This window comes from Cotesia glomerata, linkage group LG9, assembly GCF_020080835.1.
Source record: "Cotesia glomerata isolate CgM1 linkage group LG9, MPM_Cglom_v2.3, whole genome shotgun sequence".
NCBI lineage: Eukaryota > Metazoa > Arthropoda > Insecta > Hymenoptera > Braconidae > Cotesia > Cotesia glomerata.
The window spans coordinates 5,207,684-5,224,559 of NC_058166.1; the positions used below are offsets into that span (position 1 = coordinate 5,207,684).

A 16,876-nucleotide genomic window follows, 5' to 3' on the forward strand; every position below is an offset into this window, starting at 1 on the left:
AAAAAATAAATTTTCGACAGAAATCTTGCAAATTTTCATCCAAAATTTTTTCTTTACAAATCTAGACAACTTTTTTTAAGAAATAAAATTGTTTAAAATTTTCAAAAAATTAATTTTTTATCATATTGCTCATTTTTTTTTAAATAAATTTTTTGCCTCAATGTACAGACTTATTAAAGTAAACTTTTGTGAGATTTGATCTTTGATCAAGAAGAAAGTTAGAAAAATTAAAATTTTTTTGACTCAACACTAAGAGAAAAAATTTATTGAAAAAAAAAATGGTCATTGTCACAAAAAATTAATTATTAGAATATTTTAAACAATTTTATTTCTTAATTTAAGATATAAAAATTTTTCTTATAATAACTCTCTTATTAAAAAAAAAAAAAATAGTTTTTTTGATTTGGAAAAAAAACAATTTTAGACAGACAACTTGCGAATTTTGATCCAAAATTTTTTTTTCCCAAATCTAGAAATTTTTTTTTAACAAAAAAGCTAAGAAATAAAATTGTTTGAAATGTTCAACCAATTAATTTGTTATTACATCATTGCTAATTTTTTTCAAAAGAAAAATTTGTGATTAAATGTGCATCTCTCTCTCTCTGGAGGATCTAAAAAAAAATAGCACAAAACCCTTGAATCCATCAAAAACAGTAACGATTGGTTGATAGGTACACAGCAGGTATTTTTATAATATTAAACTGATGTCTATCCTAGTCTTTTATCTCTTAACGTTGCTCACTTCAGATTTGTATAATATTTCATTGTGTGTTTATAGTTGGAATGGGCCTTAAAAATGTCCTTGACTCGCAGGGAGGTCAATTCAAGTATATTGAAAGACTCCGAAGGTCTCTAAAAAAAAATATTTCTTGAGTGTGAAGATAAACAAAAGTATTATAATATAATGAATATTTCTGAAAGATGCAAATTATATTTTTTTTGGTGTAGCAGAGTTGAAGCTTAATTGTTTACTCAAAAAATTTTTTGCAATTTTATGATTATTCATTTATGTAATGATTGTTAAAAATAAAATAGTAAAATCATTAGGGCCGAAGAGGGTAAATTTAAAGTTGTTGATGAAAGTTGAAAGAACTTTTACACGACACGTCTCTCAGTGTTGCAAAAACAAAGTAGATACAGTGGTCGCGGAGAAGAAACGTGGGCGACCGGAAACTATCCCTCCTACATCTGAATGCCCCTAGAAGAAAAGAGGAGTGACAATGAAGATGCATTACAGGATTATCAACAATCAGAATTTCCCTATAAGATTAAATAGTTTATTTTGCTTATCGATCTTTGTTTTAAAACTTTAAAATTCTTTAAATACTAAATTACATTTTTTTTTGTATAAGGGGTCATCATTCTGGTTCTAGCGCTCGAAAAAAAGCCAATATTCATGATTTTATAACACAGAAACTATTATATATATTCAGATACAATTTATACAGATCATCAAATACACTCTTGAGTAACAAAAAAAAATTTTCTAAATTTATTTTTATATTTTTTATAGTTGATATGGCGCTGACGTACGTGATAACTTGATAATGGCTCATCTAAAACCCAAAAACCAAAATTGTTTACCTTCAATATAAATAGTTATTGCACCAGCTACGGAGATTAATATTTATTGATAAATAACAAAATGGCAAACATTAAAAAAAAAAATGCGGCTTTTTTTCACAGTTCTTGGTAAAAAAAAAAAAAAAATTAGGAAAACGGTTGACCCTGAAGGCCACCCCTGCAACTCCCCGCTAATTCAATATCGAAGCGCTTAAAATTGCACTTATGACGTTTTTAGCTTTTTGAGCTCAAAAATATAATTTATGTGTTATTTTGAGCTCTCCAAGCTCAAATAGTTAGCTGTTCTAAGCTTTTGAGCTCTTCGAACTCAAAAGTCTGATAGAAGTTTAATAAAACACTACACGGAAAAAAGAAAACTCGAAAAATTACAGTATATAATACAACGTGGCGCTTCGTGATGAAAACTGGAAAAATTACAGTTTCAGATTGTAATTATTACAGATTTTATAAGAATTACACTGTAGAATGTAATATTTACATTGAAGCTCTGAATATTTAATTAAAAAATTGAATTCAGAAAAATGTTATTTCAAACTGTAATTTTTCTAGTTTTGATTACGACAGGACCGATTTTACATTTTATACTGTAATTTTTCGAGTTTTCTTTTTTCCGTGTATTATTAAAATTTTCAAACTGCAATTACTTTTAAATGAATGAACCGATTTTCACGTGGTTAGCAGCGTTCGACACAGTTTTCATAAATCTATGATACACTTTTAAACACAAATTGATCAGACCAGAAATTCCAGTGTAATTCGAGAAAATCACTTTTTTTCGATTTTTTTCGTCAACGATAACTCACGAACGAATAAACCGATTTTGACCAGCTTGGCTGCAATCGATGTGGTTTTTTAATGTTAAAAGAGCTGATTAGTATTTTTGAATCGATCAGTGAAACTATTTAAAAGTTATTCTAAAAAAACTACATAAAAAAAAATTTTTTTTCGTAGTTCTTTTGAGATTTCTCCAAAAATCAACTGATCCGAATCGGTCCAAATCATCTTAAAAATCTAAGTTTGATCAAGCCCTTTCGAATGACGCCAACCGCGATGTAATTAGTCAAGCCGTTCAAAAGTTATCAAAGGTTTACATATATCTATACACATACAATAATATTAAAAATATTATTGAACTTAGAAATATTTTACCCCGCGGATTTTTTGTCTTAATGATATTTTTTCCAAGGATAAAGACAAGGAGACACACACACACACACACACACACACACACACACACACACACACACACACACACACACACACACACACCTATACATACAGACATTATCGCGGGAATAGTCAGGATTTTTGAAAAACTGAAAACTGGATTTTTGAAAAACAGAGTAGAACTAATAACTTTCCGATTTTCGAAAATTTTCAAATTTCTTAGCGGGAAGTTAAAAACACCGGCACACAAAAAAAAAAGTTGTCTGTACACCGGGCGCTACCTATCTACGGGCATATTTTTTGACTCGCTGAACACGAATTTCAAGTCAGTTTAGGCCGTCCAGCCTTCAATTTCGAGTAAATTGCAAAAAACGCCCAAAAATACCGAAAATTCGATGTTTTGGCAAGAAAAAAAATTTTGAGATCTAAGGCAAGCATAATTTTCATGTATTTTGATCTGTTAAATACTAATTTCGATCGTACTTTAATCATAAACCGTTTTAAATCTAAAAAAATTGTAAAATATCCTTAAAACTTGCAAGAATCGTGAAAAATTGGGATTATCTTGTTACAGAAAATTTTGTGGACCCGGATTGACGAGGATGTTCATGTAATTTAATCTGCTTGATCTGATTCTGCAATAAATTTGGCCCATAGTCCCCTCAAACATTCATAAAACTGAAAAAGACCGATAAAATAGCAGAAAATTGCTGCTGAAAAAATGGAAAAAAATCTTTTAAACACAATTAAATAAATTTCTTGTATTTTTTATTTCTAAAACACAAGATTAAGATCCGAGAATGTACACAAATTGGATTTTTAACGGTTTTTCGAGGGTATTGTATACTGTTTCATTCTCAAATTATCTACGACGTGGACACCTCTTCTTCCACCTTTTCCTTTATTTAGTAAAAATTTGCCATCGTGTTGGGATTTCAACTTCTTCGATGTGCAGACTTCATTTCATTGCATGATCGCTTGTACTTGCAATCAGGGCACCTCCTCGGGGTGACGGTGGGCAACAGAACCATCTGGCAGAGTCCCTGGGTTAACGGCGTATGTGCCGTCATGACAAGTATAAGTGATGAGTACTTTACGATGCGGGGATTCGGAAACCCAGTATCGGTGTCTGGTCAGGGTGACAAGTGAAATGGAAACTAGGTATCAAGGAAATTGGAATATCAATATGATGACAGACTATTGCTGGATACTCAAAAGAGATATACCAGAAGAAAATAACCAACGAAAGAGAAATCCACTCCGTAGATCACTTGAAAATAAAAGAGTTCGATACCACCGGAAAACAGTTTAAAAGTTTGGAAAATCATTCTTCTAATTCTGTTTATACGTCATTTTCATAGATTTTACAATTTTTTTGCATTTTCAGATATTAATCTTGTATTTTTTAATAAAAAATACAAGAAATTTATTTAATTGTGTTTAAAAGATTTTTTTCCATTTTTGGAGCAGCAATTTTCTGTTATTTAATCGATTTTTTGCAATTTTATGAATGTTTGATGGGACTATGGACTAAATTTATTGCAGAATAAGATCAAGCAGATTAAATTACATAAAATTCTTCATCAATCCGGGTCCACAAAATTTTTTATACCAAGATAATCCCAATTTTCTTCGATTTTTGCTATTTTTGATGATTTTTTACAATTTTTTTTAGATTTAAAACGGTTTATGATTGACTTCATTTTACCCTTTCGTCCCTGATGTCGTAAAAAAACTAAGGTATTTTTTATTGTTGTAGCAAATATTAGGTCAGTTGCGATAGACATTCAGAAGCGATCAGACTCATTTTGCATATTTGCTTATTTTGTTATGCGTGGTTATAACATTTTCCGACCCCTAAGAGTTGAGAAATATAAATCGTTTAATAAAAAAAAAAATCAGTTGAATCGATGTAATTATATTGATTGTGAAAATGAGAGTAAAAGAGATTATATTGATTTTTATGTTAATAAAAGTGTCTTACAGTCAAATAAAGACTTACAGTTTGCCTCAAGCCAAGTTAGATGATCATTTCTTCAGCCATGTGGTAATTGATTATTTTTGTACTTTTAAGTATTTACCCATTAGCTTGATTTTTTCACTGACTTATAATTTACAGAAAGGACTTCTTGAATTATGTTTTTCTGACCGTCTCAATCCTGTTGTTATTACTGAAGAGTTGTATGATAAAATTCACAAGATTCCATGGAAAATCGTAGAGCCACCTACAATTATTCTTGATAAGAATTTTAAATCCAAAGAAATTCAGGTGTTCAATCTTAGATATCCGACATATTTACTGTCGGTTTCTGGATCAATTCAAAAATTAAAAACGCTGTTCAATAAATTAAGATCAACAACAACGTGGAGTGTGGAATCTTTCTTTTTTATAGTTGAAATAGAAAATTTTTGTGACAACGCTAATGAAGTTCTCAAATTATTGTGGAAGATGGATTTACTGTCACCTTTTTATTTGTGTCGAGAAACTGATTCTGACAATTTGATAATCTACAATTACAACCCATTTACCAACTATGCACCATATCCATGGAGAAGTGCTGAAATAACTAGTCAAGAAATTACTGAGAATGAGAAGGGAACACTATTTCATCAACATTTCGATAATGGTAAATTTTATAGAATTCATATACTTAAATCATTTTATTCATAACTTTTTATTAACGAAATATTATTTTGAATCATAGATCGGAAAGTTTGTTACAACATTACCTTTGACAAATCTAAAACGCTAGGCGATCATAAAATTAAGACAACGATATCATATCAACTACCAAATGCTACTCGTGATGATGTGATTGATGTTAGGAATGTAAATTTATCAATTTTCTAAATTCAAGAATGTCATCTGTATATTCTTTTTTCAATTTTTTGAATATCACACCATCTATATTTATTATTCATCCAGATTCTTTTGTTGATACTGTGAAAAGAGGATACTTGAAAGCATTAGCTAGTGGTGATTGCGATATTAGCGAAGGAAAAATCCCTATTACGAATACTAATTATAAATATACTGATATAGTGACTTATTATGAGGAAATTAAATTTTTAATATTAACTCAAAAACGGACTTTCTTGGCAATAACCGGTCAAATTGTCAGCGAACACAATTATGAAATAATTTTACTTTCGATCATCGTTATACTATCAGTTGCTATTTCTATACTAATACATAATTACTTTGCATTCGGTGTTTCTTTTCTAGATGTTTTTAGTCTGATATTTAATATGGGAATAATGGCGCCTCTCGGTAGATTGTCAATGCGGATTGTGTTTGTTATAGCATCTTTTTTTATTTTTTCGGCATCTTCAGCTATTCAGAATGAAATATAGGCTCTTCGAGCGGGACCGTCTCATTACAGTATTGACATTTAGCAAAATTTGTTCGATCATCGTTTTCATGTCTTTTATGATCGGGACTTACATCAAGATATCTTAAACCAAAATATATATGTTACTGATGACGATAAAAAATTCTTGCATTCTTGTAGTAGTGTTGAACTAATTAAATGCGCCAAGAATTCTCCTGAAAATTCTACAATCGCTTGTATTTATAGAACTCATTTACTATTAAAATTAATGAAAAGATATTCAAACTTGTATGTGTCTAAAAATCCAATTTTTACAAATCATTATGCACCGTGGACTCGGAAGAACTGGGCCCTGAAAAAGAAATTTGACAAAATCGGACAGAGAGTATTTGATTCCGGGTTTATAAATTATTAAGATGATCCTCTCCACATTCCTTTCTCAATCCTTTCCTACCAATATCCTGTTACGTGAATGTAGAACGCTTCACGTAATAATTACCGTAACTCCTATTCTTTCCCGCTTCACAGCATTATTTACATTTGTAAATACACAGTAAAAAATTTTTCGTCATTTTGTAGAGTATTATATTACATTCTATTGTGTAATATTACACTCTATTGTGTAGAATTTAACATTCTCATGCATTGATTTATTGATTTAACACACTAGAATGTTAAATTTTACACACTAGAGTGTAATATTCAACACACAAATTTTAGCACTCTACACAATGACGAAAAATTTTTTACTGTGTAGAAACCGGACGATTAATCAATTAAAGAAAATAAGAAAGAAAGAAAGAATTGAAGCTTCTGAACAAATGGACGAAGTAACCGAAAACAATTTAATCCCTACTTACAAAATTTTTGGGATTAGTTTGATCATAGCGTTATTAATTTTTTGTGTCGAAGTAATACACTGTAAAAAATTTGCGGAGTGAACACGGAGTGAATAAAGAGTGAATGATTTTTAATTGATTCATTCCCAGCGGGAGTGATATTTACTCCGAGAAGGAGTTAATTTTTATTAATAATAAAATTCACTCCGCATTCACTCCCAAAATAAATGAATTTAGAAATAAATAAATTTTTGTAAAGAAAATATTCTTATAAACCCTTTTTATATTAAATTATTAAAAATTTAATTTATTATTTTTAATATTTCATTTTAATTATTATTATAATGTTTTTATTTATTTTTTTTTTATAAATTAATTATAATTAAAAATTGTCAAAAGAAAAATATGTAGATATATATATATATATATATATATATACATAGATACATATATATATATATCTAATATATAAAATTCTCGTGTCACAGTTTTCGTTGCCATACTCCTCCGAAACGGCTTGACCGATTTTGATGAAATTTTTTGTGCTTATCCGGTATCTAAGAGAATCGGCCAACATCTATTTTTCATCCCCCTAAATGTTAGGGGTAGTCCACCCCTAAATTTTATTTTTTATTTTTTAGACAAAATTTTTAATTTCTATTTTTTTATGATACAACATATAAAAATACATACAATCCTCAATTTTCACCCTTCTACGATCAACCCTTATTTTTTAATAGCCATTTTAGTAATTTAATCATTTTTCCTCTCCGGTCGAAAACTGATCAATCGTCATTTAATTAGTTATCCCCGCCAGATGTCTACAGGTGTCACTTCTGACCCAGTAAACAGCACGGAGTAGGGATGAGAACGAAGCCGGTCTCCTTTCTTTCTCACTCCCTACACAGTTGTCGGCCATCATTATTGTTTATGCATCAAGTGTAGTAGTAACGTTGACAATTATTATTTTGCTATCTCAGTGTAACTCTCATATTAACTTTTAATCATTCCTATTTTATCAATAATAATTAAATTATCAATTTTGAGTGTATTTTGCACGATTAGTTAATCAAGTGATTTTATAACCTCAAAAGTACTCAACACGTGACACGAGCTTCCAATAACAACGGATTTTGTGTTGTAAGTATACTTTTTTTTTATTTATATCGAAAATGTTGTTGATCTTATAAAAATGTAATTTTAATTTAATTTTATTAAAAAAATGTAATTGAACAATTAAGATTTTCATAGTTTCCAAAAAATCAATCATTATGAATCTTTATTTTGAAATGTCAATGGAAATATTGGTTGTATGAAAAAATTATAAGAGACAATGTTTTCATAAAATTTAATTTTTTACTTTTGTTTGAAAAATTTTTCCATAAAACTTATATTTTTGTTATAATTTCATAAATTAAAACTAATCATTTCAAAACTGCGGCAAAAATCTTGGCCCTAATTATATTTTTAACATTTTTCATCATTAAATAATTTCATTAATTCTATTTATGTATGTTTTGTACAGTGAGCAATGCCAAGAAAACGCAAAGGGGCTGATTTGAGCCGCAGTACAAGTAAAGCTCGAAACTTGCGAAATAGCAGATCCGAAAGAACAGAAGAACAAATCCAGCAACAAAATACTGATGCACGTGTCAGAATGGCGCAATTGCATCAAGAAGAGCCAGAAGATACACGAGCTGAACGCAATGAAGTCAGAAGATTAGAACAACGACAATCACGCCGTTTCACAGTCAATAGACGAAGAACAAATGACCAACAACGACAACAGGTACATCGAGCATTTATATCTGATTCATTCCTGCGTCTAGCATTCCAGTATGAGCCCGATATTGAATATTATGCTCATTCAAAAGTGGTAATTGGTGCTATGGACAAGGAATGTCCGCATTGTCATGCTCTGAAATTCAAAAATGAGCCAGCTGGGATGTGTTGCGCGTCAGGAAAAGTGCAACTACCTGAAATTGAAACACCACCTGAACCATTGAACGGCTTACTTATCGGCACGGATCCAGATTCTAACGTGTTCCTGAAGTCAATTCGAAGATTCAATTCATGCTTTCAAATGACATCGTTCGGAGCAACAGAAATAGTTCGAAATACTAATGCAAATGGTCAACAATTCAATTCTACATTCAAAATCAGAGGCCAAGTTTATCATAAAATGGGCTCACTGCTGCCAATGCCAAACGAACCACATAAATTCTTACAAATCTACTTTATGGGCGGCGAGGATTCCGGAAGCGCACTTGCCAATCGCGTGAATGCACGTTGTGATTATAATAACCTTGATTCACTTTATGCCAGGCGCATCGTCAGCGAGCTAGATGCTCTTTTGAACGAGCACAACGAGTTGTTGAAAATATTCAAATCACATATGCACCAATTACAAAGCGATAATCACGCTATCGTCATTAATCCTGATAAAACACCAGCTGGAGAGCATATTCGTAGATTCAATGCACCCGTTGTTGATGATGTTGCTGGAATCATGGTTGGCGATTGTACAGCTGCACGAGAAATTGTGATTCGTAGAAGAAATAATAATCTTCAGTTCATTGCTGACACACATCGTTCATATGACGCTCTCCAATATCCGCTAATATTCTGGAAGGGACAAGACGGATATTGCATAAACATAAAACAACGAGATCCCGTATCAGGTACTTCATTGATTATTAATTTGATCATTAATCATTTAACAAAACAATTAAATTATTGAACGTAATAAATTTAAATTAATTTTTATGAACAAATATTACAGGAGCTGAAACAAACAAGAACGTTAGCTCAAAGGATTATTATGCGTACCGATTAATGATTAGACGTGGCCTGGACAACGTCATTTTACGATGTCGTGAGCTTTGTCAACAATTCATGGTCGACATGTACGCGAAGATTGAGAGCGAACGACTACGATACTTACGATATAATCAACAAAAGCTGCGCGCGGAAGAGTACATTCATTTGCGAGACGCTATCAACAACAACGCCGACGTCGCCGAAATTGGTAACCATGTCATTTTACCATCATCGTACGTAGGCAGTCCACGTCATATGCAAGAATATATACAGGATGCTCTGACTTTCGTGCGCGAATATGGACGACCATGTTTATTTATCACGTTCACATGTAATCCAAAATGGCCAGAGATTACATCTTTGCTACTGCCTGGCCAAAATGCAATACATCGCCATGACATTACAGCACGTGTGTTCAGACAAAAGTTGAAGTCTTTAATAAGTTTCATTACTAAATCACATGTATTTGGTCCCACACGTTGCTGGATGTATTCGGTTGAGTGGCAAAAGCGAGGATTACCTCATGCACACATTTTGGTTTGGTTCATCGACAAAATCCGTCCTGAAGAAATCGATAGTATCATTTCTGCGGAAATTCCAGATCCATCCACTGACCAACTGCTGTTTGATATTGTTACAACAAACATGATTCATGGTCCATGTGGTACTCTTAATAGTTCATCGCCTTGCATGGCTGATGGAAAATGTACTAAAAATTTCCCTAAAGATTTTACCAATGATACGGTCACAAATGTCGACGGATACCCAATATATCGTCGAAGAAATCCTGAAAATGGCGGACAATCATTTATTAAAAATATCATCAACACAGACATTGATATTGACAATCGTTGGGTGGTGCCATATTCGCCTCTGCTGAGCAAGACATATAATGCTCATATTAATGTTGAGTTCTGCAGTTCTGTGAAGAGCATCAAATACATTTGCAAGTATGTCCATAAAGGCAGTGATATGGCTGTGTTTAGAGTGGAAAATACTAATGTGAATGCTCCTCCAGTGAATAAAAACGATGAAATAACGCTCTACCAAATTGGTCGGTACATCAGCTCCAATGAAGCTGCTTGGCGTATCTTTGGTTTTCCAATTCATGAACGGGATCCAGCAGTTGTTCAGTTAGCCATCCATCTTGAAAACGGTCAGCGTGTATTTTTCACGAACGAGACAGCGATTGATCGTGCAATAAATCCACCTAAAACTACACTCACTGCATTTTTGAATTGTGTAATCGTGCGGATGATTTTGGTGCCTTTGCACGAACATTACTCTATTCACAAGTACCACGCTATTTCACATGGACTCAAACAAAAACATGGATGCCCCGCAAGCAAGGCTCACCAGTTGCTGCATGTCTCAATTTATTTAAATCAAACGCCTTGGGGCGATTATTTACAGTCAATCCAAGACACACGGAGTGCTTTTATCTTCGACTGTTGTTGGTTAATGTTACTGGCCCATTATCATTTCAAGATATACGTAAAGTGAATGGGCAACAATATCCAACGTATAAAGATGCATGCCTTGCACTCGGCTTGCTGGAAGACGACAACCAGTGGGAATGCATGCTTGCTGAAGCTGCATTGAACTGTACAGCAATACAAATTCGTCTACTATTCGCTATAGTGTTGACTACATGTTTCCCAGCCCGAGCACAGATATTATGGGAAAATCACAAAGATTCAATGACTGATGATATATTGCATCAACATCGTATACGGTGCCACGATCTAACCATAACATTCAGCGACGAAATGTACAATGAAGCATTGATTGCTATTGAGGATCTTTGCATTGTCATTGCCAACTTACCACTTAGTAATTTCGGTATGAATTCGCCAAATCGAACTGCATCTGATTTAATGAATACTGAAATGAATCGTGAACTGCAGTACAGTACTGTAGAAATGGCAGCGATTGTTGCCCGCAATGTCCCACTAATGAATGAGGAACAAAAGAACCATTTATGATCGCATTATGCTCGCAGTTTCAGCTGGACAAGGTGGGTTCTTCTTTTTGGATGCACCGGGTGGAACTGGCAAAACATTCGTTATTTCGCTAATTCTTGCTGAAATACGATCAAATAATGGCATCGCATTGGCCGTTGCATCATCGGGCATTGCAGCAACTTTATTGGATGGAGGTAGAACAGCTCATTCAGTATTTAAGCTGCCACTAAATATTCAGAATAACCCTGACGCAGTATGCAACATTAAGAAACAATCGTCCATGGCCACTGTGCTGAAACGGTGTAAAATTATTATTTGGGATGAATGTACTATGGCACACAAACATTCACTTGAGGCGTTGAACAGGACATTGAAAGATATTAAAAACAGTGACAAACTATTTGGCGGAACTCTGTTGGTCCTTTCAGGTGATTTCAGACAAACACTTCCAGTCATTCCACGTTCAACATACGCTGATGAGATCAACGCTTGCTTAAAATCATCTCCATTGTGGCGTAATGTTGAAAAATTACAGCTAAAAATAAATATGCGCGTTCAAATGCTTCAAGATCCATCCGCTGAAACATTTTCAAAACAACTCTTAGATATCGGTGATGGAAAAGTTGCTATAGATGAAACTGGATACGTAAAATTACCGACCGATTTCTGCACAATCGCTGATTCGCAAGATACTCTCATTGAACAAATATTTCCCGATGTACACACACAGTACATAAATCATGAGTGGCTTGCAGAAAGAGCGATTTTAGCGGCAAAAAATGTAGACGTTGACAATTTAAATCTGAAGATACAAATGTTGTTGCCAGGGAACTTGGTATCATATAAATCTATTGATACAGTTTGCGACGACAGCGAAGCAGTAAATTTTCCCACAGAGTTTTTGAACTCACTGGATTTGCCAGGCATGCCACCGCATAATTTACAATTAAAGGTTGGATCTCCAATTATCTTGCTTCGTAATTTGAACCCGCCCCGGCTGTGCAACGGTACGCGATTAGTCATTCAAAAATTAATGAAAAACGTGATCGAAGCCAGGATTTTAAATGGCAAGTTCAGAGGTGAAAATATACTCATACCACGGATTCCTATTATACCTACAGATGTGCCAATTCAATTCAAACGTATTCAGTTTCCGATTAGATTGGCATTTGCAATGACTATCAACAAATCCCAAGGTCAAACGATGTCTGTTTGTGGATTAGATTTGAGAACACCATGTTTTTCACACGGACAATTATACGTGGCATGCTCTCGAGTGGGTAAACCATCCAGTTTGTTTGTGTTAGCTAAAGATGGACTAACAAAAAATATTGTTCACGCTATAGCATTAAGAGATTGATATTGTTTAATAGTGTTACTGTCGTAATTGTTTAATTAATGATATATAATTTTAAGGAATAAATTATAATAACTTAAAAATAATGTTTGCCTTTTGTTATTTTTATATTCCCTCATCGTTCACAGCGCTCCATGCTTATTTCACGCATATACCACATTCTTACATACATACAATATACACATTCTAACATACATACATACTTACAATAAGTAAGCTATTTTTTGTCTACACTAGAAATTACTAGGAAATTATTTATATGGCAAAACAACGTTTGCCGGGTCAGCTAGTATATATATGTCGGAGATAATATCGAGCTGGGTTTTCCTAGAGATAGGGAAATTCCCAATATTTTAGTTTGTCTGTTAGTTTCAAGCAAAATTGTAAAGCATAGAATATTTAATAATTATTTATAACTTAAGCCGATTATAATTTTTATGGTTATGGCGATGGGCTTGAGTCCGGAGTGACAATGGTCACCAAACGTAGCCGAGGTCACAGGATAGAAGTAAAAAGTATATAGTTAGAAATATCGACCGACAATGAGGGCTGTCGAAATATTTTTGAGTGAATAAGTACTTAGGGTACTTGGAACGGTAGTTCTCGTTGAGCATTGATCAAGTAAAGATCGCATACATCCTGCTGACCCCGGATTCGTTCTCGGTCTTATTTCCCCAACGTCTTTAACTGTTATATCAATCGTAGTAAAATATTTGTAATTAAATTTATTATTTGTACGAGTTAGTGTACGTTATATTCCAAATCAAAGTCTTTGTTATATTTGATTATTGTGAAATAAATAAAGATGGCTGAAAATGATCCAAAGGACTCCAATAATGCCCAAACCAGTATTTCTCCGACATCAGAAGTGGGATCAGGATCATCTGCTACATCTTCCTCTGAGCAATTTAAACTGCTTTTGGAAATGCAAAACAAAAGTCTTGTGGAGCTAATAAAGGCTATGGCAAAACCAGTGTCACCGAGTCGTAGTATTTCACTACCGAAATTTAACCCAGAAAATTCAAACGCGGATTCGTGTGCTTGGTGCGCGACAGTGGATATGTGTTTAGTGGAACGTCCTCTGGAAGGTAGTTCGTTAGTTATTGCACTAAGTGAAGCTCTTCAAGGATCTGCGTCTACTTGGTTGTCTCAAGTGTGTTACCCTGGGATAACCTGGACTGATTTCAAAGATCTTTTCATTGCAAGGTTTGCCGGAGTGGAAACATCAGCAGCAACTCTAATCAATCTGCAAAATAGTCGTCCAAAAGACGGTGAGTGCTTAGCATCTTACTCGAGTCGTCTCCTGGCGTCACTCACGTCAAAGTGGAAAAATTTAACTGCGGAAGAAATCGCAGTATCAGTTGTTCTTGCGCACACGGCTCAGTTTGATAGTCGTCTTCAACGTTTGGCGTTCACCACAGACGTCAAGTCCCGTGTTCAACTGCAGAAAGAGTTAAAAGCTTTTTCTTACACGCGCAAGAGACCTGCATCGTCCCAAGATGAGCGACCGCCGTCTGATTTCAAGAAATTTAAGTCAGCCGCGCCTATTAAGTGTCATTCATGTGGGAAAATGGGGCACAAGAGTACAAATTGTCCCTCGACGGAAAATCAGAGGAAACCAGAGTCATCACCAAACAATCAGATAGCTGTTAAACATGTTCCAACGCACAACAAGCCTGTTACCTGCTACAAGTGTGGGAAAATTGGACATATCGCTTCCAAATGTCAATCTACGGCCAGCAGCACTTCGAAGAATCATGGAAGCAAGGACTTCAGAGAGCGGCGAATCGATTTCTGCACGGTGGCAGCTCCGTCAGGTTCCTTAATACATCGTGGTGAGTCGTTTTCATTTTGGTTTGATTAGGGAGCTGAATGCTCGTTAATTAAAGAAAGTTTTGCCGCTAAATTTGCGGGTAAACGTAAAAATAATTTAATAATTTTAAAGGGCATTGGAAATGTCGGTGTAAATAGTACTGTACAAATTTTGTCTGAAATTGTAATTAATGGCCATACGTTAGAGATTTTATTGCATGTCATCCCTGATGATTATTTGAAATGTGACATTATGATTGGTCGTGAAATTCTTGGTCAAGGATTTGATATAAATATCTCAGCAGATAGTTTTAGTCTATTTGAAAGTAAAAAGATTAATGTATGCGATAAAGTCGAGTCCGATAGAAAGATTGATTTTAATAATGTAGATACGGATGTAAATGAAGATAGTAGAGAAAAACTTATTTCAATTTTAAAGGAACATACCGACTCTTTTATTCAAGGTTTTCCAAATACTCGGGTTAATACTGGGGAACTTAAAATACGTTTAGTTGACCCTAATGTAACTGTACAAAGGCGACCGTATCGTCTTAGTGCTGAGGAAAGGCAGGTAGTAAGAGAAAGAATAGGTGAACTATTAAATGCAAATGTTATACGTCCCAGCTGTTCACCTTTTGCCAGCCCTATATTGTTGGTTAAAAAGAAAGATGGTTCAGACCGTCTATGTGTTGATTATCGCTCATTAAATGATAATACTATTGACGATAAATTTCCACTACCTCTTATTGCTGATCAGATAGCCCGACTTTCTAACGCAAAATATTTCACGTGCTTAGACATGGCCAGCGGGTTTCACCAAATCCCTGTCCATCCAGAGTCCATTGAGAAAACGGCGTTTGTCACGCCTGATGGCCAGTTCGAATATCTGACCATGCCATTTGGTCTGAAAAATGCACCATCCGTTTTTCAACGAGCTGTTATGAAAGCTCTTGAAGATCTCGCTTATCAATGGGTTATCGTGTATCTAGACGATATCATGGTTATTGCCTCAACAATCGAGGAAGCGTTAGAAAGACTCCGAAAAGTTATTAAAATTCTTATCAAAGCCGGATTCTCATTCAATTTTTCTAAGTGTTTGTTCCTCAGAACTTCAGTGCAATACTTAGGATATGAGATTTCCGCTGGAGAGGTTCGACCCAACTCCCGTAAAATAGAAGCATTGACCATGCTACCTGCACCCCAAACAGTGACTCAGTTGAGACAATTCATCGGTCTCTCTTCTTACTTTCGTAAATTTATTCCCAAGTTCTCGCAGGTAATGAGACCCTTATATCGACTAACCTCAGGTACCAAAAGAGATATTGAATGGACAGAAGTCCATGAAAACGTTCGTCGAAAAGTAATCGCAGCATTAACTAACGAGCCGGTGCTAATGATCTTTAACCCAAATCTTCCTATTGAACTGCATACGGACGCTAGTTCCGAAGGCTATGGCGCCATATTAATGCAAAAGTTAGATGGTTCTAATCGAGTTGTAGAGTCTATAGTCAAGCGACTAGCTCAGCTGAATCGAAGTATCATTCGTATGAACTGGAAACGTTAGCTGTATTTAATGCCGTTAAATACTTCCGGCATTATTTACATGCACGATCGTTTGTAGTTGTAACGGATTGTAATTCGTTAAAAGCTGCCCGGAAGAAAGCCGATCTAACACCAAGGGTTCATCGATGGTGGGCTTTCTTACAGACTTTTAATTTTGATATTGTTTACAGAGAAGGCAAGCGTATGGCTCACGCTGACTTCTTCTCTCGAAATCCTATCATAAAACAGCCAGGTACGAATCGAAACAAAATTGTAGAAAAACATATTAACCTGGCAGAAATTTCAGATAATTGGCTTTTAGTTGAACAACGTCGCGATTCTGAAATTAGTATGATAGTGAAAGAATTAGAAAACGATGAGTTGCCACCCGATGTAGCTAAGACTTATGAATTACAGTCTGGATTACTCCATCGCAAAATTCAACGGCGAGGTAAAACA

General features: G+C 34.3%; 1 protein-coding gene across 1 annotated transcript; it reads left to right on the forward strand.

The window, feature by feature from the left end:
• The first annotated feature begins 8,698 nt into the window (after window positions 1-8,698).
• On the forward strand, window positions 8,699-11,706 carry LOC123271618. Its single transcript, XM_044738013.1, has 2 exons — window positions 8,699-9,603; window positions 9,705-11,706. Exons 1-2 carry the CDS (start codon window positions 8,811-8,813, stop codon window positions 11,243-11,245), a joined length of 2,334 nt encoding a protein of 777 aa, XP_044593948.1. The 5' UTR covers window positions 8,699-8,810; the 3' UTR covers window positions 11,246-11,706.
• The last annotated feature ends 5,170 nt before the right edge of the window (window positions 11,707-16,876 follow it).